This window comes from Corvus brachyrhynchos, unplaced genomic scaffold (genome assembly GCF_000691975.1).
Source record: "Corvus brachyrhynchos isolate BGI_N302 unplaced genomic scaffold, ASM69197v1 scaffold202, whole genome shotgun sequence".
Lineage (NCBI taxonomy): Eukaryota > Metazoa > Chordata > Aves > Passeriformes > Corvidae > Corvus > Corvus brachyrhynchos.
Window position 1 is genome coordinate 5,382,344 of NW_008238132.1, and position 22,765 is coordinate 5,405,108.

General features: G+C 39.1%; 1 protein-coding gene across 1 annotated transcript in view; it reads left to right on the top strand.

The window, feature by feature from the left end:
- Positions 1 to 4,161: 4,161 nt before the first annotated feature.
- GTF2F2 (general transcription factor IIF subunit 2) overlaps positions 4,162 to 22,765 on the top strand; it is a 76,481-nt gene continuing 57,877 nt past the window's right edge. Inside the window, exons 1-6 of the mRNA XM_008633197.2 lie at positions 4,162 to 4,185; positions 5,284 to 5,379; positions 6,219 to 6,292; positions 6,790 to 6,808; positions 7,647 to 7,791; positions 14,519 to 14,557. Coding sequence (XP_008631419.1) covers positions 4,162 to 4,185; positions 5,284 to 5,379; positions 6,219 to 6,292; positions 6,790 to 6,808; positions 7,647 to 7,791; positions 14,519 to 14,557 — 397 coding nt within the window. The remainder of the gene's footprint in view (positions 4,186 to 5,283; positions 5,380 to 6,218; positions 6,293 to 6,789; positions 6,809 to 7,646; positions 7,792 to 14,518; positions 14,558 to 22,765) is intronic.

Consider the following 22,765-nt stretch of genomic DNA (forward strand, 5'->3'; position numbering starts at 1 on the left):
CGGGGACAGCGCGGGGCTAGGCCCGCATGCCTCCAGAGTAAAGGAGACAGCGCGGGGAAAGTTGGGCTGCCGGGAGGTATCACAGAATCAGTGTTGAGGGGTTGGAACGAACCTTAAAGATCATTCAGTCCCAACCCCCTTGCGGTGGGCAGGGACATCTCCCACTAGACCAGGTTGCTCAAGGCCTTACCCAACTTGGCTCTGAACATTTCCAGGGATGAGGCATCGACAACCTCCCTGGGCAGCCTGTGCCAATGTCTCACCACCCTCACAGTAAAACATCTCCTTGTCCTCGCTAGTGGTTTGTGACAAGCAACAAACATGGCAGTATAACTTTTATTTCCCCAAAACTTTGAGAGTTGGGAAATGTTTTGAGTGTGCCCAGATTCACATCCTGATTAAAAAACCGTCCACATCCAACAAGGAAAGTGAACGCCAATGTCTTTACATTTACATTACAGCTCCCTTTGGTGCTAGTGAAATACAGCTGTAGTGGAGGGGCTGTGAAAAGGTAGCAAAGGTGTCAAATCAAACCTGTTTGGAGCAGGGCCACACTCCAGTCTGGTACCACCACTAACATGCTGGCGCTGCTCTGTTCCCTGGAGTGAGTGTCTTGCTGTCAAGACATTTTGCTGCCAACACCACACGTTGTTTCAGAAAGAGGAGACTTGAAGCCGATGGGGGAGCATGTCCCCTCTGGGTGTGCTCCTCTTTTTCTAGACCTGTATTTATTCTGTCGTGGGAGAAACAGTTGCTTCCTCCCCTTCCTCCTTTAGGAATAGGTTCAGACTATCGACTTGAAAAAACCTGTGGGGACAGGGCTTTACCCAAATACCAGTCCTGGGTGGTGAGAGGGGTGTAACACCATCATACTTCAACTGCCAAAACTTACTGAGGCCCTTATAAATAACTGGGGATTCAGACTTGCTTTGCTGTGCAGAATTTTTGGTGGTCAGGTTGCTGCATCTGGCTTCCTCTTCTGTACAGACACCTGAGTGTCTGGTGTGACGAAACCAGAATGAACACTGTGCAGTGCTCTAATTGTAGTAGCTTATCCAGGGCACTGTCAATGAATGCTGGCAGCAGAAAGCTGCAGAAGTAGATCATGACACACTGGGTGACAGGATGATAAAATGGCAGCTGAAATTAAGAGTTGAAAGGTCTAATCTGACATGCATAGAGAAAAACTATCCTAATTATATGTACACGGCAGCTGGGTTTCTGCTGGTTGTTGTCATTCAGGAGGGGTTTTTTCAGTACATGGGGATAACCCTATAAGAACGTCATGTCAAATGAGCAGAGTCAACATTGGACACGATTACAAAAGATACAGAAAACAAAAGAGAAAATATTATTGTACCTTCATGTTGCCTCTGTCTGAAATGCTCTGTGTAGCCGTGGTCTCATCCCCCCTGCTGTGGAAAGCATACAGTGGACCTGGGAGCAGTGCAGAGGAGAGCACCAGGTCTGGTCTTGGCAACAAGGAATGATGGCTGTGGATGGAACTCCTAAATACATTATTACCTCTTAGACGGGCAAGAGGATTAATTTGTAAATCTTGTAGAGATCTGAAGCAATGAGTAATGTCATGGGTGGGTAAGGAAGAAGTGGGTAGGCAAAGGTGAATAGGAAAGAGTCAGTTCAAACACAAGAGTTAGAGTGTGTCAGATTAATTCATTGATGGGGCTCAGTGCAAGCAAAGCAGGTACCATTTTGCACAATATGTAGTTAAATTTTGGAACTTCTTGCAGTAAGAAGTTGTGAATGTCAAAACTTCACAGAAGCTCAAACACCATTAGTCAAAGTCAGGCAAGAAAATTGAACTGGGAGATTAAAAATCAATATGCTGCCATGCCCCATGTCTGCTAAAACATCCTACAAATTAGAAGAGCATGCTGGGGAAATACATTTTCTTCCTACATTCTTCCTGAAGTGACTGCCATTGGCTGCATTTGGAGACAGGACACTGAACTTGCTTGTCCTTTAGTTTGCTGTTTCCTGAAGCAAGGAATTTTCAAGCACATGTGTGCTGACATTTGGTGCCACTCTGTTTAATGAGAAAACAGGACTGAAAGGAAAGCTTAAGTATTACTCTTCCAAGTAAATGTTGATGTCGTCCTTCATCACATGTTCTGAACTTATGTCTGTCTTCTTGTATATTAATGATAGTAAGTAAATATTGAAAAGATGCTAACACTGGTAGGCCATAACATGGGATATGCAGGATTTTATCCTTTGATTTCCTTCAGACTTAAACGTGGAAACAACCACCCCTGTTAGCAGGACTGCCAGCACACTCAGAGGCAAGACAGTGCATAGTACCTGTACTTTTTATCTTCACTAGCTAGGACAACGAGGCTGAATTTATGCTTCCTTTGAGGGAGAGAGTGTTAAGTTCTGATGGAATAAAAAACCTGGCTTATTTGATTTCCTTTTAGCATGCATTGTGCTAGCACAGGAAGTATTCCAGAGAGACTACTTAACAGGCAATAAAAAAATGTAGTGATGAGTATTTCAGAAGCATGAGCAGTAAAAGGAGGTACCATAAAGAGAGAGAGTTGCTCTAGTACAAATCCAGAAAGCAACTGGATTTTTGTTTCTGTGTTTTCAGTGAAAGCTAAGGTAGAGAAATAATAAGAACATTTGGTTTTGTACTTGTGATAAAGTGAAGCCCATTTAGTGTTAGCCATTAGAATTGTTAATTTCTTGTTCCCTCTGTGTGTTGGTCAGGTTTTTTTATTTAATCTGCTGCATTGTTCTATAGCTAGAAAGATCATATCTTTATTTAATTATTTTTTTGTACGTTCAAAGAAGAGTTAAAACATAGAACCTGACATCAGCCTTAACTTCTGTTGTGTGCACTGCATATGGATTCCTGTGTAGGCAAAGAGCTAATTTAATTTCTTACAGAAAAGTGGAAGTAGTTTGTTACACATAGGGGCTGCTTGTGTGTTCCCTTCTAAAGGTGGGTGGGAAGCTGTCCCCGAGCTGAAAGATGAGCGGAGCAAGGGCCCTCGTGTCCTGCACTGCCTGCAGGGTGCCTGTGTACTGCAGCCTGGGCAGTTGTGTGATGTGAGTAGCAAGAGGAGAACAGCAGTGGGAAGAGGTCTTAAAGTGATGCTCTGTAGTGCATCAGATTTGTTCTAGTGATTAAACTGTGTTTTTTCTCTTTTGGAGAGAAGAATGTTCTTACCTACAAATCCCAGAATAAAGGCCACTTGTCCTGAAAGGCTGTGTTCAGTAGCCTTTCAGTTGGGCAGGCACTCTGTCCACAGGTCACTCTTTCTGTGGGTATGTATTTTTCAAAATCCTGCTGTGGGATCTTTGAAAATTCTGCCCTGTAAAGACACATTGCTCCTGTTTTCTGTGTGTTCTTTCAAGGAGTGTTGAGACTTTGCAAACTGACTGTTTTCCCTATGTTAATATTTTTTAATGCTAAAGTTAAAAGAAAGGTGCAAAATAGGATGTCTACAGCATTTAAGACTTTATTTAATCTTTCCTGATTGTTTATGTCATTAGCATGTGGGTTTGTGAATAGCACCTGGTTTTATCTGAAGTACCTGTGGATAGCTGGAAGTAATCCTTTGATCACAGCCCTTCATAACCCTTTGTCTTTCTTTGCATAGCTCTTGACTGCAGGTAGGCCAGCAGAAAGATGATTGAATGCACTCTTTGAGACTTTCCCATGCAACTGAAAAGAGTGTGATTGATCTGCAACCTCTTAATCTGACTGAATTCCCAGTCTGAATGTATTATATAGCTAGTCAGCAATTTTAACACCATGAGAGCCCTTCACTCCTTGTCCACTCACACTGAATGTGCATCTACCTTATTAGCTGGCAGTATAAATACAGATTTGGTGCAAGCACATAATAATACTTCTGTTGAGTCAGTGGAAGCATGTCATAGCATTCATCTTGACTTTAAAAGAAAACTATATCTGATCTGGCATGTAGAGAATTCTACAGAATCTGCTGTAGAAAGTTGTCACTTTGAAAACTGAAAAAAATATATATCAATAGACAGTGCCAATTCATGGCTTTCTGTGGTGCTTTTGTGGTATTTTTGACCAAAACTGAACTTTATGGGAACTTGGACTGCTATTTAGTTTGTCTGAGCAGTTGGAGGACATCTGGATTTTGCAGTTATTCCACATGTACTATGTGGGGTGCTGTGAATCTAAAGGTAAGTGCTAATAACTAAGCACCAGTTCCAAGAGATCTTCTGGAATTCTTGAAGAATAGATAAATGCAAAGTTAGTGTTAATTTAATTTGAGCTTTAGGAAGTTAGAGGGTTGCTCTTTGTCAGCAAGTTCTTGGAACAGGCCTAGCTCAGTGCATTTCTCTTTCTTACTGGCTGTGCCTCACACAGTTTTTCTACGTGGGCACAGATGTTTTCAGTAGATGTGGGAATGTGTGAGCCAGGACAAAATTTGCTGTGCCAGTAAAGAACTGCAAAGTTCTGAAGAGTGCGCTGCTTCCCAGAGGCCTTTATTGTCCATTTTGAGCCCAGGTCACCCATTGCTGCAGATACCACAGCCTTTGGAACTGAAGGAATTAGTGTGTAGGTCAGTTAACATCACTGCAGAACTTTTAATCCTCACATTATGCAGGTCTTGTTCCTGTCCCTGGACTAAACACTGCTTCGTGCAGCTGTTCGGGAAAATGGGCTGGGGAGCTGCTTTGGTTTTTCCACCTGCTAAACACAAAATCAGCACAGCTAAAATGTAGAAGTCACCCATTCCTCCTAGCTAGATCAGTCTGCTCTTTATATATACTGACCAGCTGCACAAAGACTTTGCCCAGTGCAGTGAAGAGCTGGGAATGAGTGATGGGAGGCAGATCTGCCTAGGGTGGTTCTGCTGTTGGAGGAGTGAACATCTGGTGGCAGTAGGCTGTGGTCTGCTGCTCAGCATGTCTGAAGTTCCCAGGCTCTAAGCTTTCCCTTCACAGCACTTTTTGGTCTCTGATTTGAAATCACCTAACTTCTCATCACTGTGATTGGTTTGTTGATGTGGGTTTTTTTCCAGAGAAATGATAATTTCTAATAAATACTTAAAAGTACAATTTTACCTATAAAATACTGAGACTCCTTAGTTCAAGAATATGATGCTGATCTTTTTCTCCCTTTTATGATTGGATTAGTAGTATTTGAAATTGAAGTTATTTGAGACTCTACGTTGGTGTTGTTTTTGTGCTACATTATTCTCTTTGCTCTCCCTAACAGATTGTATATGTATATGTATATGTATATGTATATGTATATGTATATGTATATAACAGCTCAAGAAGTGGACTCACATTAACTTCATAAAGTTCAACAAGGCCAAGCACAAGCTGCTGCACCTGAGTTGGGGCATCCCCCAGTATCAGTGCAAGGTGAGGGAGGAAAGGACTGAGAGCAGCTCTGAGGACAAGGACTTGGGAGCGCTGATAGATGAGAGGCTGGACATGACCTGGCAATGTGCACTTGCAGCCCAGAAAGCCAATTCTGTCCAGGGCTGCAACAGTGTGGGCATTATGTCAAGGGTGGGGATTCTGTCCCTCTGCTCTGCTTCTCTGGAGAGACCCTCCCTGGATTGCTGTGTCCTGCTCTGGGGCCCCCAGCATAAGAAGGACATGGACCTGCTGCAGCAGGTGCAGAGGAGGCCATGAAGATCATTAGAGAGCTGGAGCACCTCTTCTGTGAAGCCAGATCAAGAGAGCTGGGTCTGCTCAGCCTGGAGAGGAAAAGGCTCCAGGGAGACCTTATAGATGCCTTCCAGTGCCTTAAGGGGGCTGATGAGAAAGATGGGGACAGACTTTTTAGCAGGGCCTATAGCAGTTGGACAAGGAGTAATGGTTTTAAGTGAAGGGAGGATGGATTTAGACTAGATGTAAGGAAGAAGTGTTTTATGATGAGGGTGGTGAGGCACTGGCACAGGTTGCCCAGACAAGTTGTGGATGTGGCATCCTTGGAAACATTCCAGGTCAGGTTGGATGGGGCTCTGAGCAGCCTGATCTAGTTGCAGATGTCCTTTGTCATTGCAGGGGGCTTGGACTAGATGACTTAAGGCTCCTTCCAACCAAAACCATCTATGGCTCTTTATTGTCTACTATATTTAGCTCATACTTTATTCTGAAGTGATTGGGGTAAAAGCATTTAAAGTATTTACACATACACAATTTGTATAGAATTTTAAAATCTGCTTTTCTTGAAATCTGTTGTCTCTTCTTAGGTCCCCAAATACTTGTCACAACAGTGGAATAAAGCTTCAGGAAGAGGTGAAGTGGGAAAACTAAGGATTGTCAAGTAAGCCTTTACTCTACATTTACTGGTTGCATTTCTTCGATGTTACCTGCAGTAAAATAAGAATATGTTGCACCTGTTACAAGACATAATCCTGTTTCTTCCCAACAGTGTGCATATTTCTCTGGTATATGAACAGTATTTGCTTGTGTAGTGATTAGGAATATAAATTGTACAAAATTATACTGGGGAGTTGCTCTGTCCCATTACATGATGCTTGATTTTGTAGGTTTACAGAAACCTAACTGCAGAATTTTCTTTTATTTACATGTGTTGTTTTGCTGCTTCTGTTCTCACATGCTGACTTTTCCCATTTATTCTTGGGCATCATCATGACAAAAAATTGAGCAGCTCAGGGGTGAAGATGAATAACAAAACTAGAATTTGAATTTGCTTTTTTTATCTGGAAAGCTAAACTGGGGGAATTACGTTATGGAAACTTTGTGAAATATTTTAAAATATCTATATGTTTATTAAATATTAAATATTTTCTTTTTCAGAAATCAAGGAAGAACAGAAGTAAGTAATTGCTAAAGTTTATGTTTTGAATTCTAAAAATTGTTTAGAATGTGCTGGTTTCTAATGTCATATATTTTTTGTTATACTTCTAGTGAAACGTTGTACCACAGAATGAGGAGGAGAGAATTCTGTTAGTAGCTCTGCCCATAGATGCCTGTGGGACTTGCATCAGGTCTCTCTGTTCCCTCACTTTGTTTACCCATCTGAAAGCAGTAGTGACCTTCTCTTGAAACATTTTGAGATGTGTTAGTACAAAAGGCTAAGGAGGATGCACAGGAAAAGCACACAGTGCTGGTGTGAAGTATCCCTCTCCAAGTTCCTCGCTGTGGCCTGTGTATAGGGATTCTGGTTATCCAGTCCCCCCTTCCTTAGCTTCTGTATTGAGCATACAATATGAACATGGCAAAGGAGCTGTGTTTAAGCCTCTTCTGGGCTGTATGCAATTCGTGAGTCCCAGGCTAGTAACACTTGTTGTGGTACTTCAACACTTGTTCTGGAACTCAGCTGGATGTGTAAAACAGTTTTAAGTGCTCATACTGAGCAATGGCTGAAAACCTATTATGCCTTATATTTTAATAAGTAAAATCAAATTGTTCTCTGACTTCAAGAGGAAGTAATTTACAACTTTTTAAAAGTCGAGTAAATTTTATTACATACATGAAAGCTTTGAATTCTGTATTTCAATGAGAGATCAGTGTGGAAGGACTCTTATATCACTCTTTATTTTTGAAATAGCAATGTTCTATGCTACTTGTGTTTTCTCTCTTTTTGTTTCCCCACAACTTGTGAAACAGTGTAATTGAGTCTGTTTAGTAACAGTGGCAATTATGACTGTTAGGTGTCATTTACTTTGAATGAAGAGCTTGCAAACATCAATGATATTGGAGGAAAGCCTGCTTCAGTCAGTGCACCAAGGGAACATCCATTTCTTCTGCAAAGTGTGGGAGGACAGACCTTAACAGTGTTCACAGAAACTTCAGTAGGTAAGAATTAAAGTTGTTACAATTCCAGTATGTCTGGTTTCAATAAACTCAATGCTGTAAAAGACAGAAGACTCAGAAGTCAGGTTTTGGCTGTTTTGTTGTTTTCTGCATAGATAACGCTGCTGTAATTTTTTTGTGTCTGCCTGTTTACTTGATGTGATTGAGCAGCTGATTTGAGTTCTTCAGGGTTATAATGGATGTTTCAGCTCTGGGTCTGCTGAGGAGAACAGAGGGAACATGGACTACAATACAGAGCGCAGTACATTGTATATATTCTCCTTTAGGGTTTTCACTGAATAAGAAAGGGGTTTTGTTCCCATGCATTTTTTTTATCAACTAGTATTTGTTTTTTTCTCCTTGAATTGGTCTCTGCTGTGAATATAGTTTTATAAGAATGCTGATTTTTCCTCTGTCCATTTTTTTATTTATTCAATTAAAAATGTTGCATTTTTTAGCAACTAGAAAAAGTTATTTGAGGACCATGGATCTACTGAGTAGAAGTTATTATATTAACTGTGAGGAAAGGGTAGTTAGTGACATGAGAAATGACTGGAATGAAGCACTGAATGAGCATAGACCCTGTCAAAATTGTTTTTGCTTGAGATTAGCAAGCATAAGATGCAGTCAATGGGTTTTCCTGAAACTGATTTAAATGCAAAATGGCTAAAATCTTTTGCAGTTGTGTTTAGTTGGTGTTGACAGTACAATCGAAAATGTACTTTATTGCGCTTTTCTTGCCTGACTTTTTTTATTGCTTTTAAAAAGGAACGTGACACTAATATGCCAAATTCCAGTCAGATTCCTTACAGGCACCATGTTTCTGAGGTGACACTCGTGTGCTTAAATGTGTAGATATGTTTTGAGCTCTTTATCCAATTTCAACAAATTTCAAAGTGAATTATGGCTAGTGTGAAAACTGGTGTCTGAAGAGTGGACTGTAGAGATGTCCCAGCTGAAAGAAAGGTTGCTGCTCTGTTTGATGCCAGAAGATCCCCAAGGAAAAAGCACTGTATTGACCATGGAAAAACACTCAATAAAAACTTAATCTTTGCACATCAGTCAATCCCCAGTAAGGCAGTCATAGGACACTGAAATTCACTCATTCTTAGGTTCACAGACCAGTATTTGTCTTCATATTATAATTAGGACTTTTTTTCTGAAAAGCATCTTGTTCCTTTTCCTTTTTTAAACTGCACCACGTAACACAAGCAATATGTCAGTTTGAACCGTGGGGCAAAAATTAAGCTGGTATGGAACTGCAGGTGTCATGCATCTAGAAGGGTGCAACTGAGGAATTAGGCAAATGAAATATGGATAAAAAAGTGCTTCATGCACTATTGCTCTGAGTCAATACCCTTCTTGAAGATTGACTTAAATAAAATGGAACAAATGGCATAAAGCAGTTGGGTTTGTTTTGTACAGGGTGGGGTTTTTTTGATTGTGGGTTTGTGATTTGTTCCCTCTCTTCCCTTTTTTTTGAGCACATTGAATTCCCCAAGATCTATTCTCTGTGTAGTCCTTAACCCTGGGATCCTTATGCTGTAGTGACTGTCTTTTTGATGGCCTTTCTGAAATATGCTGTGGTCTTGGAAGATGCTGTAGGGAGTTTACATATTCTGGATAATTCAGCACTGCACATTGATTCATCAGGTCATTTAGAGCAAGAAAAAAGATGAAATTTGACAAGTAATTTAATATTTTCTCCATTGTGTCATTTCTGGTCTTCTGAATGGATTCTCTGTGGGTTTTATTTTGCTTTGTCTTAACTGAACTTGCTTCTCCTACTTGTAGTATTGGAAGAAATCCTTTAGTTCTTTCATTGTAAACGTCTGCATCTCTGGTGGTCCCATATTAGTTAATGGACAGCAGTAGGCTCTTCTAAGGTGCAATTTATTGTGTCCAAAGTCTAATGAATTGCAGTTTCTTGCTCTTCTGCAGTGTGTATCTGAGCTAGTACAAAGCTGGGTAAAGTGGCTCACATCCCAGTGCTGTTAAAAATCTGGCTTATGCTGGCTTTCACACATGCTGCATCTTTTGTTTGGATTACCTCTGGGATTTCTCCCATTTATTTTTTCTTTTCCTTTTTCTGTGTTTTGAAATAGCCCCAGTAAATAATACCAAGTACTCTGAAAGTGGTAGTTGCAAAGTATCTTCGTGCTTCCTTTGCAAGGCTGTTGCACATGTGGACTTTGCGTTGTCTTCATTGCTGGGCAAATCACTGAGGCCTGTGGTGGCGCTCCTGAACAAGAGTGTAGCAAAGCATGGCTTCTGTCGTGTCTGCAGAGGCATCCAAAGCACACTTGTCTCTTGCTGTCTAGGTCTTGCTGTCTAGGCTGGTTTTGGTATTATTTCTGCATTAAATATGAACTACATTCTGTTCCATAAACATCACCATATGTACATCAACAGTTGCTATGCAACAATGCTATTTGTGCTTCCAGTCATTTTATCTTATCTTTGTCATCAGCTATCATAGCTGTAATTTTTTTGGCGGGTGAAAAGCAGAGGATTTTGCATATATCTTAATATGTCTTATAGAACAAAATGAATTTTTCTTACATGCATATAGCTAGAAACTATCTAGGGGCAATTCGTGGGCCTGATACATAGGATATATTTGGTTAAAATTGTTTTCTGAGCTTCCCACCGGCAAACACTCTGCTATAAGATAATGCTGTAATATAAGTTTCTTTCTTGGTTGAAGGAATGGGAAGACGCTTTTGTTGAACATTTAACAGCAAACTTTTCTGATTGTTTCCCTTATTATTATTTCCCTTACTGCTGTAATTGCCCAATATTTAATTTTTCTGCCAGCAGGTAGTTTAGGTTTGCTGGATCTCATTATAAATAAAATTGCAGCTTTGTTAGAGATAATGATAGAAGTTTCTTACTGAACTGGTTTTTGGAAAAATGTGCTACTAATATGACTTGTGAAAATGCAGACCTTGGCAGGCAATTGCATCCCAGACTGTAAAGAACTGATGGGTGGAGGAGAAGATGTTACACTGTAGACACTAATAAAGTATAAGATATTCCTGTAAAGTTGGATGAGATGATTCATTTTATTTAAATTTTGAATATATCTTCACAACTCCCCCTTCATAAGTGGGATTGCCGTAACGTCTGTTTTTGCGTCTTTAAATTCTTTCATGCTCTTTCCATCTTACTGAAAGTAAAACGTGTTCAGAGAATTCCATTGACAGAACACATACCAGAGCTTTGCTTCTGAGCAGCATTCATGCATGGATTGTCTCACCATTTCATGCTTCACAGAACATTGCTGGCTTTTAATACTTTGTTTTTCTTCAGTTTCCTGAGCCTTCTCTCCTTCAGAAATTCAATTAATAACACTCAATTTTTTTTTGTGTTCTCGTTCAATAATACATGTAACTCTGCCTATATACCCAAGAGCAGCTCCTTTATTCCTACATTGCTTGAAAATTCTCACATTGTTTTGAATTGTTGGGTTTTTTTACTTTATACAGCTTCTCATATATGAAAGGACCTTTTCTGAGTTTGTACATGAATCACACCTGCCATATAACATACAATGTGCAATTGTATTGCAGTGAAAATGAATATTCAGAGGTTTTTATTCTGTATTTCATTCTGTATTGTATACATATATTCTTAAATATCATCTCTATCCAGCCATTAAAAAGTGTGAAGGGAACAAACCCTAATAAAAATCTTTCATTAAAGCAGTTACTTCTTTAATTACACTTAATTATTTTCAGTAAAATACAGTGTGCTCAGAATCTTGATGCCTTGTAATACTGTTTCCAATCCTCTTAGATAAATGTTTGAATTCTGAAATTCCTTATCAAATTGTTATTTAGGAAATAAACACCCTCACTGTTCTGCCGTCTTAGTACAGCCTGCTGAGGAATATTGCCGTATACCTGCCTGCTTTAGCAGTAGTTTCCAATTGTCTCTGTTTGGGCTGTCACTTACCCGCATATTCCAGTCTCCAGAAGGTTTTGGGATCTAACCTAATGCTTCTTTGTTCTGTTATGTGCTTCAGTCTCTTCTGGACTGTTAGCAGAAGCAGATAACCTATCAGCAGCCTCATGATCAAAAGAACTGAAAGCAACAGCAGCCATTCAAATCTATGGCATTTATGCAAATTTCCAAATATTTTTGAGGATCATAAAGATGAAACCCTTGATCAGAAAAGGAGAATGTGTGACTCAAGCTAGTTTAATTACAGATACCATTTTGATGGCTCAAAATTGTGTGTGTATTATTGTGACATACAGTCCATTTAGAAAACAATTGCAGTTGCTTGTATCATACCCCTTCTCCATCTCAAAAAAATGGAAATTGTATTTATTTAATTACTTCATATGCTTGTTGGTGGATTAGAAAAATACCAGGTTCAGCTGGCTGGCGGGGATAAGCTAATTTTATTTTCATTTCTGTTATTTGAACTACAGACTGTTAATTCCTGTACAAATTTTAAAAATTGAGGATATAACACACAGAATATGTGGTCTGTTAGAATGGGCTTAGTGTGATGGAAATAGTCTTTTTGCATACTTCATTGATTTAAAATACCTTTTTTTACTGATCTCACTGATGTATGTGTAAAAAACCACCACCCCACCACGACCCCACTACCACAACAACAGCAAAAAACCCACTAACTACAAAAACCCCAACTAACCAACCCCAGTCTGTTGACATTTATCAGACGTTTATCAACTCTTGCATGTTGTAGAGGAGGCTGAGCAGTCTGCATTAATGAAATATATTAAGTAGACATAGTACAACTTCCTTTACCTTCTTCATGATATTAGTACTGAGAAGATTTTTAAAGCAGAGACTTGTGACCCAATCATAACAAAACTGAGTTGTCTAACAGTGAGGAAGAAAAATGCCACTTTTTTGCAAGATGTAATTTTGTCTGGTTTTTTGTCTCCACTGTTGAGGGCAGATACAAACACACACGCTTTCCTTGTAGACATGAGGTACATTTATTGCTTCTGGATTCAGAGATGCTCTTAGCAATGTTCAAGTGTGATGTCTTTGGCAATAGTTTCGGCGAGGTAGCTCTGGTGTTCCATTGAACTGAGTTGAAAATTGAACAGCTTTAAATCCAGTTGCATCTCACTTCTCAGTCCAGACAGGCATTTATATCTTTGTATGTTTGTATGTTCTTCATTACATCCTCTCTGCTTCTTGTGTGTTTCCTTCATTAAGTTACAGTTGAGTTAGGGTATTGGTTGGGCATTTATTTTACATTATGCTGTAAATGTGCCAAATATGCCCAAAAATAATGTCAACAAGAAAGTACTTGGTTTTCTGCAAACAGGCTATCCTGGATGTATGTCTGAAAGTTGGCAGGGGTCATTACCCACTTTCCAAATACTCATAGCTGGGAAAGGGCCATGTAATGATTGTTTCTCATAGAGAAAGCAGGTGCATTCAGCTGCTAAGACTAATGACAGTCACCTGGTGTAAAGAAAGAAGGAATTCTAAGATACTGGTTTTTATGTTTGCATTTAGTCCTCAGGCTCTCAAGCCATCTCAATGAGAAAAGAGGGACAGAAGCCTTCAAAGCCAGCAAGAATCAGTGTCAAGAAAAAGGTTTTCTAAAATATTTCATGTTTTCAGTTCTGTTAGTACCCAGCCTGTAAATGGCAGAAATTATCAACCTAACTGAAGTCGAAAATTACTCTCTGACTTAGAGCAGTAATTCACTCTTGCCTGTAAGTAAATAGCCTGTAATGACAGCTGTAACTTGCCTGAGTTGAAAGCAAAGGACAAGTATGTTTTACCATTTCTAACTGTGTTTCAGGGAAGTGAAAATGTTTTTTTTATTTTTTGCAGCAGAGGATGCATAAAAAGGAGAAATATAGGAGGAACAGTCAAATATAATACTGACAAATTAATGTAGGGGTTTCATTTTATAGAACTTGGTAAAGGTTACAACTCAAATTACCACAATGCATCTACTGGCAGCCATTTCTGGAAAAGTGGGATCGGAATTTCTTGCAGAAAGCTGTTTCTGAATCTGACTCTGTCATTCACCGGAGTGCTAATTTTTTTTGCAAGTCACTTTGCAACACTGTGTCTGTTTCTTTTCCATACATACTTATGATTCTCTGCTACATGGAAGAGGAGATGTTTCTGATTCTATGTATTTGTTGTATTTGACAAGTACAAATACTTGACAAAAAAATACCAATGGACTATAGTACCATTTGAGGACAAATAATCAGGCAGGAAAAAGCTTGAAGAAATAAATTCTTCCATGGCCTGTATTAAGGGTAGAGAAGAGGTTGGTCAAGGCCAAAAATTTACCTAATGTCAATTAAGAACATTCTTTTGCAGAACCTTGATTATTTTTGTAATATACAAAAATATTTGTTTGTCTAGACTGACCAGTGAGATAAATGAATAATGTATATTGCTTGAGCATAATCCTACTACTGATTTTGTATAAACGTGTAGTTTGTTCTTGCAGAGCTCAGTCAGAGATGTAATAGAGTTCTCTCATTTAAGTTGTGAGTTTGGGGGCTAATGGAGTTTTTTTTGTTGTTGCTCCTGGTAGCAACTTATTCCTCAGAAGGTAAATTTATAAACATTAATCAAATCCAGTGATTGTGATTTTAACATAATTTATCATTCTTTACTTTGCGACCGAAATTTAAGATGTAATTTCAAATAATCAACATAGAAACATTGTGATTCCTTTTCTGTTTTTTTTTTTTTTTTTCCACAGAAAACCAATCAGAAGAAAAGTCAGAAAGCGGCAGTGCTGGTGAGTACAGCCACTTTCCTTGAAGCACTTAAGAAGTTACTTATACTGCAGATTTTCAGTTTTGCTTCTTAAGAAATTGGTAGATTAAAAAAAAAGTGTCTTTTTTGTTATATTTAATAGAATATCATAACATTAAAAAATAACTTCATAAACTGTTTATCTGCTGTGACCAAAAGTTTAAATTATTATTTTTTTTTTATTTAAAAGGAGGGGAATAAAATTATGAGGGAGAAGTTTAGAAATGTAATATTCTTTGGAATGTTGTTTTAGATTTTTTTATTTATTTCTTAAATTTTTTTTTCGTTTTGGTTCATTTTTTGTCTACTTTTAGTTTGAATTCTTTTCTTTTGGTGGGAAAGTTTGTAACACATTTCCAGATCTTTTGGTATTTGATTCTGATTGCATAAACTAAGCAGTCATAAAAATAGCCCGTAAAAAGTAGGTTTATCCCTGATACACACAGATAGTACTGCGACTGGAGTGGCACTTGTAAGTGGTAAAGGCACAGATAGGAGATGGCTCATGTGAAAGATGTGAAAGAGTTTCAAACTCCTACTTTTTTTAAAAGCGTTTCCTAAACGTAAGTCTAATGCTAGTGGGTGTTCAAAATATCTTCTTGAAAGTACTTTTTGGATGCTTAAACATGGAGATGTCTGCTTTTTCTAATATCTGACTTCTTTGAATTGCATTTCAGCATCAAATATTGTCAAAAGTGTATAGTTTGTGTCTGGCTAGAAGTAGGGTTTGGGTTTTGTTTTATGTATACAGTATATGTATATGTATATAGTAGGGAATTCTTTTTAAAATGGAGATTCCTTCTATTACAGTGGCCTAAGCATGTCAAAAGACTGGTGTTAGGAATGTTATAGTCTGCAGACTTGTACTGAATCCATGGTGTGTTTTATAGCTTGCAATTCTCAGTTAATTGGTAAAGCCTGTCTGCTCTGATTCTGTGTGAATCGTGGTGAAGTCTTAAAAGAAGGGCTGCTTCCTAGAGATCGGTGTTTTATACTTGAAAACTGAAACTCACTGCTGTGCAATGTCTCGTGGAAATCAGATGTTGAGATTTTAACTGCTAAATGAATCAGAATTTTGATACTTCCATTTAGTTGTTTTTTTAGTTGTAAGGGTTGGTTTTGCCTGGCTTTTGTGGTTTATTTTGTTTTGGTTTGTGTTTGAAGGGTTGAATTGTCTGCTCTTCATTCTTGGTGCCTCCTGCTTGTTCTGTGAATGTTGTGTAAGATGGCCACGTGTTTAGTTGTTTGTATTTTCGCTTTGGCCAGAAGAATGAATTACTGTATGCTGTGGGCTGCTTAAATATACTGACAAGACTGAGTGCTAAACCCATTTGTTGGATAAAACTGGTTATGGATTCACTCTCTGAGTGATGGTAGTTGGTTACTCTGGGGCATATAAAGGAGGACTGTCAGCCATCAGTTACACTATTTGCTTATTCCCTTTTTTCTCAAAATCACTGTGGAACTCAGATGACTTTTTCCAAACTACCTCTCCAGTAATTCAGGTTATTTAGTGCTCAATTTTTCTGTTAATCTACTGTTTCTTGGCCTACAGCAAGTACTTTTGCAGCAAAGATGATGTCTTTTATGTATTTATTTAGCTTGTTAGCATAGCAAGATCCTTTTGGGTATTGCTTTTTTTATTACTTGGGTATTATTTATTTTAATAAAAATATGTAAGGTTTATTCATAGTTAGTAATTAAAGAAATTAAATGAGATACGGCATTCAGAAACAGTTTGATTTACATAAAAAATTTTTACATTGGTAAGATGCTGTCAAACTTTAGAATTTGTTATGTTGTAAATCATTAGTGTATGTATGACCTTTTTAATCACATTTATTGTTGGGATAGTTGCAAACCACTTGGAAAAGCCATGATAGTACCGGTGTTGCTATTGTATGTGATGCTGTTTGAGAGAAACTGTGAGTGATGCTGGATCAGACCGAAGGTCATCTGGCTGGTGTCCTGTCCTCAGTGATGCTCGATAGCAGATGCCTTGAGATGAGTGTAAGAACAGTGTAAGAGCACAATGGTATCTCTCCAAGATCCTTCTCACAGAATTACAGAACAGTTTGGTTTGAAAGGGGCCTTTAAAGTTTACCTAGTCCAACACCCCTGCAATGAGCAGGGCTGTCTTCAACCAAAACAGGTTGCTCAGACCCCTGTCCAACCTAACCTTGAGCATCTGCCTCCTCTCTGGGCAAGCTGTTCCAGCTTCTTCCAGCCTTTAATGATTCACAGCTCAGGGAGTTCCAGAACCAGAAGTGATGTTTTACTTAACAGCACCTCATGGATTTTCCTTCTATAAAGTGTCCCTGTTGGTTAAGACCATGTAAAATCTTTAGTATCCATAATATCTCAAATGATGGTTACAGTCAAAATATTCAGGAATCAAGACATATGTGTGACAAGTTTACTTAAACTAAATTTGAGTTCCTTTTGCATTTTATCATTTTAGATCAGTTTTTCCATACAGAAATCCTGTTTGTTTAGAGCTTGTGATAAACAGTGCTTGGTGATTCAACCAGTGTTGTTTAGTGCCTGAAGGCTGGTTTATGCTAAAAGTGAAAGGTGCATGGCAAATAACACACTCAGCTAAAGGAAAAGAGAAATGAGGATTGGCTTTGCTAGGTCCTATATGAGGATGAGCAAGTGATTTAAATCCAAATATGTGTATGTAGCTCTTGTTTGTTTATGGCGTTGCTTTCACCTACCTGTAAGTGCTGTCAGTGGTGACAGAAGCTGTGAAAACCAAGCATTTGTGCCAATATAAAGTGTGACCTGCTCCCCCCCAATAAAAATACTCAGAAGCTGCTGCTCTGAGCCTGTTGAGAGCCTGTAGTCTGCTGAGAGTGATGCAGTAAAGAAATGCATTCTCATGTAAGAGCAAATGCAATTAGGTGCTGTCCTTGTGAAAGTGCATTATATGGAAGTTGCATGAGCAGCAACTGAGTACATAATGTTGCTTAAGCTTTGAGCATGTAGACAGACAATGTAGGGTGAACTTGGTATTAAAATTTTACCAATTGTGAATGTATGTGTGTGACTGCAGGCACAAATATACAACATTTGAACTGTTTGTAGATACCACTTCCTTAATTTCTTGATACTACAGTAAAAAAAAAAGATTCACATGTTGATTATACATGTGTTAGAGTATTTGAAATTCATTGTAAGCGTGATGATAACCACTGAACTCCATGTGATAAAATCAGCAATTTTTTGTTAAAGACAGAGAGTTCTTACAGTATAACATGGGACAGTATAAAGCTGCTAAATGTACATTTGATTTTATCCTCTTTCAAGCAGTTAACATATATTAATTACATTTCAAAAGCAAAACAAGCTTGCAACTTAGTGTAGAAGATAATTTAGATGCAGATTCTGCCATTTTCAAGCCACAGAAACAGGTTTTGTCTTGGAAATATAACTGGGTTTGTTGGCAGATAAATACAGCACAACTTAAAATACAAGCTTCCCAGTAGCTTCCCAGGAGCCGTAATCAGTGTGAGACTCCATTTGTAGCTGTTGAAACACACAAAGAAGCAATGATTCCTGCTTTAAGGTATATGTAGTCAAGGCCTATGGTACTGGTTATAATAAATATTGTGGAAGAACAGGGAAGGTGCAGTCGTAGCTTAGCAAAAGGATACAGACTTAATGTAGGTCAGCACTAACTGGAGTGAATTTTTTTTGAGAATTTGTATAAATGTCCTTGGTGTCCTTAGAATCTGGCTATTTATTTTAGTATATTGTATGAACAGTGGCATTTATGTCTGAGCAAACTAATGTATTTATTGTCATACAGTTTCTCTCCTGAGAACAGAACCTGATACAAAACAGTGGGAGTTAATCCCATGACAATGTTTGGTCCTTCTGCGATATCCATGTCCAGCTTGTTGAAGTACTGAACTAAGCAGAAGTGTGCTTTTGACTTGTACCAGAGCTCTTGGTTTCCTTATGACTCTTGAGGAATCCCAGGAATTTTAGCCATGCCGGGCATTGCAGATCATGACTTCACAACTGTGTTTGTCTTCTATGAGGTATTTTGCTGATTTTTGCAGTTCACCCACGTACCAGTATGATCACGTTTGATGGGCTCAGACTTTCGGAGTATTGCAGATTCAGAGCCTTGAATGATGGATCAAAGGGGCAGAGGAAAATCAAATGTGTGCTGTCTTGACCAGTACAAGACTAACATGTAGCAGATGTAAGGCTTGCAGGAGTCAGTTTCAAAGTAAATAAAATGAGGTAGTTCTGCACTCAGAATGTAATAGAATTCCTTGACAGAAGACGTGGATGTGAAGGTGGTATTTGCTAAAGGCTGACACAACCTTAGAGGAGACCAAAGGGATATGAAGGATCATAGAATGATAGAATAATTTGGGTTGCCTTAAAGGTTTTAAAGACTATCTGGCTCCAACCCCCCTGCCATGTGCAGGGACACCTTCCACTAGACCGTGCTGCTCAGGGCCCCATCCAGTCTGGCCTGGAACACTTCCAGGGATGGGGTATCCACAGCTTTTCTGTGCAGCTTGTTTCAGTGTCTCACCATCCTCACAGTAAAGAATTTCTTCCTAATATATAATCTAAATCTGCCCTTTTTCTCTTTAAAGCCTTTGTCCCTTGTCCTATCATTACATGCTCTTGTCTCTCCTGTAGCCCCCTTTAGGTACTGGAAGGTGCTCTAAGGTCTCCCTGGAGCCTTCTCTGGGCTGAACAACCCCAACTCTCTCAGCCTTTGTAGGAGAGGTGCTCCAGCCCTCTGATCACCTTTGTGGCCCTTCTCTGGACCTGTCCAACAGGTCTATGTCATTCTTATGCTGGAGACCCCATAGCTGGAAACAATATTCCACATGGGGTTTCAAGAGAGTGGAGAGGGGCAGAATCACCGTCATTGATCTGCTGACCACTCCTCTTTTTATGCAGCTCAGGATACGATTAACTTTCTGGGCTGTGAGTTCATGTTTCTGGGTTATGTTGAGCTTCTCATCAACCAAAATCCACTTAAGGGGACTAAGACTGAGAGGACATCTGATTTGAGAGGCCTCAAACCACAAAAGCCACGTGGATGGGATGCATACCCAGTAGGAAAATCCAGTAGGAGAATCATACATGGCTGCGCTGTCCTTACGTTTCTTCTTAGATGTCCACTTGTGACCACTTTGCTGGAGTCATGATGCTGAGCAAAGCAGACCTTTAGTCTGATCCAGTACTGTTACACTTAGGCCCTATCTGCCCCTTTCTCCCCCTTGCCTTTTTTTTTTTTTACCAGTTCTATACTGTTGTTACACAGCTTCCACCAGGGATAGTTAGTTAAAGTTTCTTCTTTTTAACCATGGAGGTAACTTTTTTGGGGGGAAAGCAATTATAGCAAAGGCGAGAACAGCTGTTCCAAGGTTTGTGTGTAGTCCTTTATCTTTGCCTTTGATAACTGCAGCTACCAGAACACTGGAGGCAGTAGTGCAGTAGGAGGACCTGAGCTTTCTGTATGCTTGAGTCTGGAAACAGTCTAGCAAAGCTCATTTTGTGCTATTCCTGAGTTATCAGGCTTTTCCAGCCCCAGCATCTTGCCAATAGCAGTGGTGATACAGGAGCAGGAGCACTGTGTAGCTGTGCTACAGCATATTGTCCTACTCATGCAGGTTGTCTTAGGGATTTCTGTGCTGTACTCTGTGGGCAAACCCAGAAATTGTAATCTTAGTGTGGCAGAAAGGTTATGGAAGTGGACTTTTATCATCATATGGGAAGGCATAAGATAGCCTACATGTTAGATTTCTGCCCTGATGGGAAAGAACTTTATTTGCTGTTCATTTTAGAAGATGTGTTGGAAATGTCACAAGACCTGGCAGTGCTGCAGGCCTTAGATAATGTTAGTATTGATAAGACTTCTAACCTGAGTACCTTTTCCTCTCTTTAGCTGATTCTTATCAACCTGGCTGGCAGGACCTTTAATTTGTCTCCTCTGAGATTACCAGTTTCAGCCTTGAGAAAATGTACTGCTTTATCCCTAGTACTTGCCAAAGTAGTAGAGAGGCAATAAATGACTGGGTTTGGTGTTACAGTTGCTTGTTCTGTTTACATTTTTTCATGCTTAGCCTGTTTGCTGCTAGTTTGTTTGCTTATTTTTTCTTCCTAATTGAGAGAGTCTGTACCCACCTCTGACCTGTTCTTTTCTTTTTTTCACTTCACCTGTTCACTATGGTACAAAATCAAGAACCTCCTAGGAGCTAACAAATAGCTTTCTGTGGAGCTGCAGCAGATTTGTAGCTTGAAGTTTGCTATTAACAATTTTTTTAAAAGTTAATTCCTCTGACTTCTGCTACAATAAGGAAAATTGCCTCTTTGAAAGCTGGCATATGAAAGGCAAAAGGAGAATTTTGTAAAATTTTTTCCCCATTATTTATCTACTAGTTTCAGGATTATTAGACATTACTTGTATAACCTCAGTGTTGCACTGTGTGGGCATCTGTCTTCACCACAAACCCAAGACCCTCAGCTGACACTGAGTGACACTGAGTCCCTTTCTTTTCGTCTCATAGTGCTCATAGCCTCTCTCACCACACTTCTCCCTCCCCATCCTCACAGCTGGGGGAGTCCAGCACTGCAAACTTCCCTAAGCATCAGACTCTAGACTCTAGCAAGCCCCTTGGAACTTCATTTTCCTGGGGCATTTCCCCAGCAAGCAGCCTTGGGCGTTTAAATCTGAATTCTCATCTCCTTCATGTGCTTCTGTGGCTGGTAAAGTGCCACCCCCTTTACACAGGATGCCAAATCTCTCTTCAGGAGCTGTGAGCAAGAAAACCTTGTGCTTCATTTTGAGCAAGATTTCCATACCTGGAACAAAGCTGCTGCTTAAAGTTTGGTAGTGTCAAAGGCAAAAAAAAAAAAATATGTATCCTGGAAAAGCATAGAGATCTAGCTTTTCACAAAACTGAAATAATGCTTAGGGTAGAACTAGTGGAATCCCCCTTTAATGCCCAGAAAGATGATGGCTTTCATGAACTGTCTGTAAATCAAGGTTATGTCCCCCAAAATCACACCACCAATGAACAAGGCAATATCGTGGTAATTTTTAGCATTATCAGGAGAAGCTTACAGACATTCAGAATGACTCAATTTATAGGAGTCATCTTCTAACGACTTGATTTTGAAATCTTAGCATGTTGAGCTTGCATATCATCATGTCCTAATAGTGTTTTAAATGAGTAGCTGCTGTTTACAGCTATAATTATTGTACCAGCTTTTGAACAGCACAGATAGAAACAGCTTCTTGGGAGACTGTTGCATTTGCTGTGTGTGGTACTCCTACTACACATATTTTTGGGAAAAGAAATCAACTGTCTAGTTCTAGAGAATATTATTCAGAAAGAAAGGCAACTGCAGTTTCTTTTTCCAAGTGCTTGCTCATCCGCGTTCCTCAGGTGTCATACATCTTCCTCCTACCTTGCCCAGTCCTTGCCATGCTGCTTGTTTTCTGGCATTTTTTTGGGAACGATGATGATTTACAGAGCCAGTGTTTTGAGACAATATTTCTGTGATATACCAGTCCATTTGAGTTACAGAATGTCTATTCCAAAGTAAATAAAACCCATTTTTTCTGATCCTAAATTTCTTGTGCCTTACCTAGTGATTTTGTTTCAACCCACTATATATTATGCAAGCCTCTCTCTTCGTATAAAGATTCCTTCATTTCTTTAACTAGTTATCACTTTCCTGTCAATCTACCCTGTGTTGTAGGGCAGCAGACAAAGTTAGGTTTATGTAATAGTTATTTAGCAAAGATGATCTAGCCTAGGAAAATAGTAAATATGTTGTCATAGACCCAAGTTAACTTGTCCTCTTCATCCCCAATCCTGATTCATCAGTCAGCAGCATTAGGGCAACATGACCCTTCTACACAAATAAATGAATGGATTAGACACTGCTCTTATTAAATTGTATTATTTGTTGCCTGCCCTTATTCTGCTTGTATACTAATGAGGAGTGGAGGAAGAAGATAATTTTCTTAACCTGTTCTCATCTTACTGAGGGGAAACCTTGTAATGCTTTTAAGAGATGAAAATAACGATGCCACTGATTTTCTGCAAGTGTTGATGTAATTTTTACCTACTGTAGAAAAGAAGTGACCTGTTGTCACTTGAACAGTTGTAATAGGTACAAATGCAAAAAATAAAAAATAAGACAG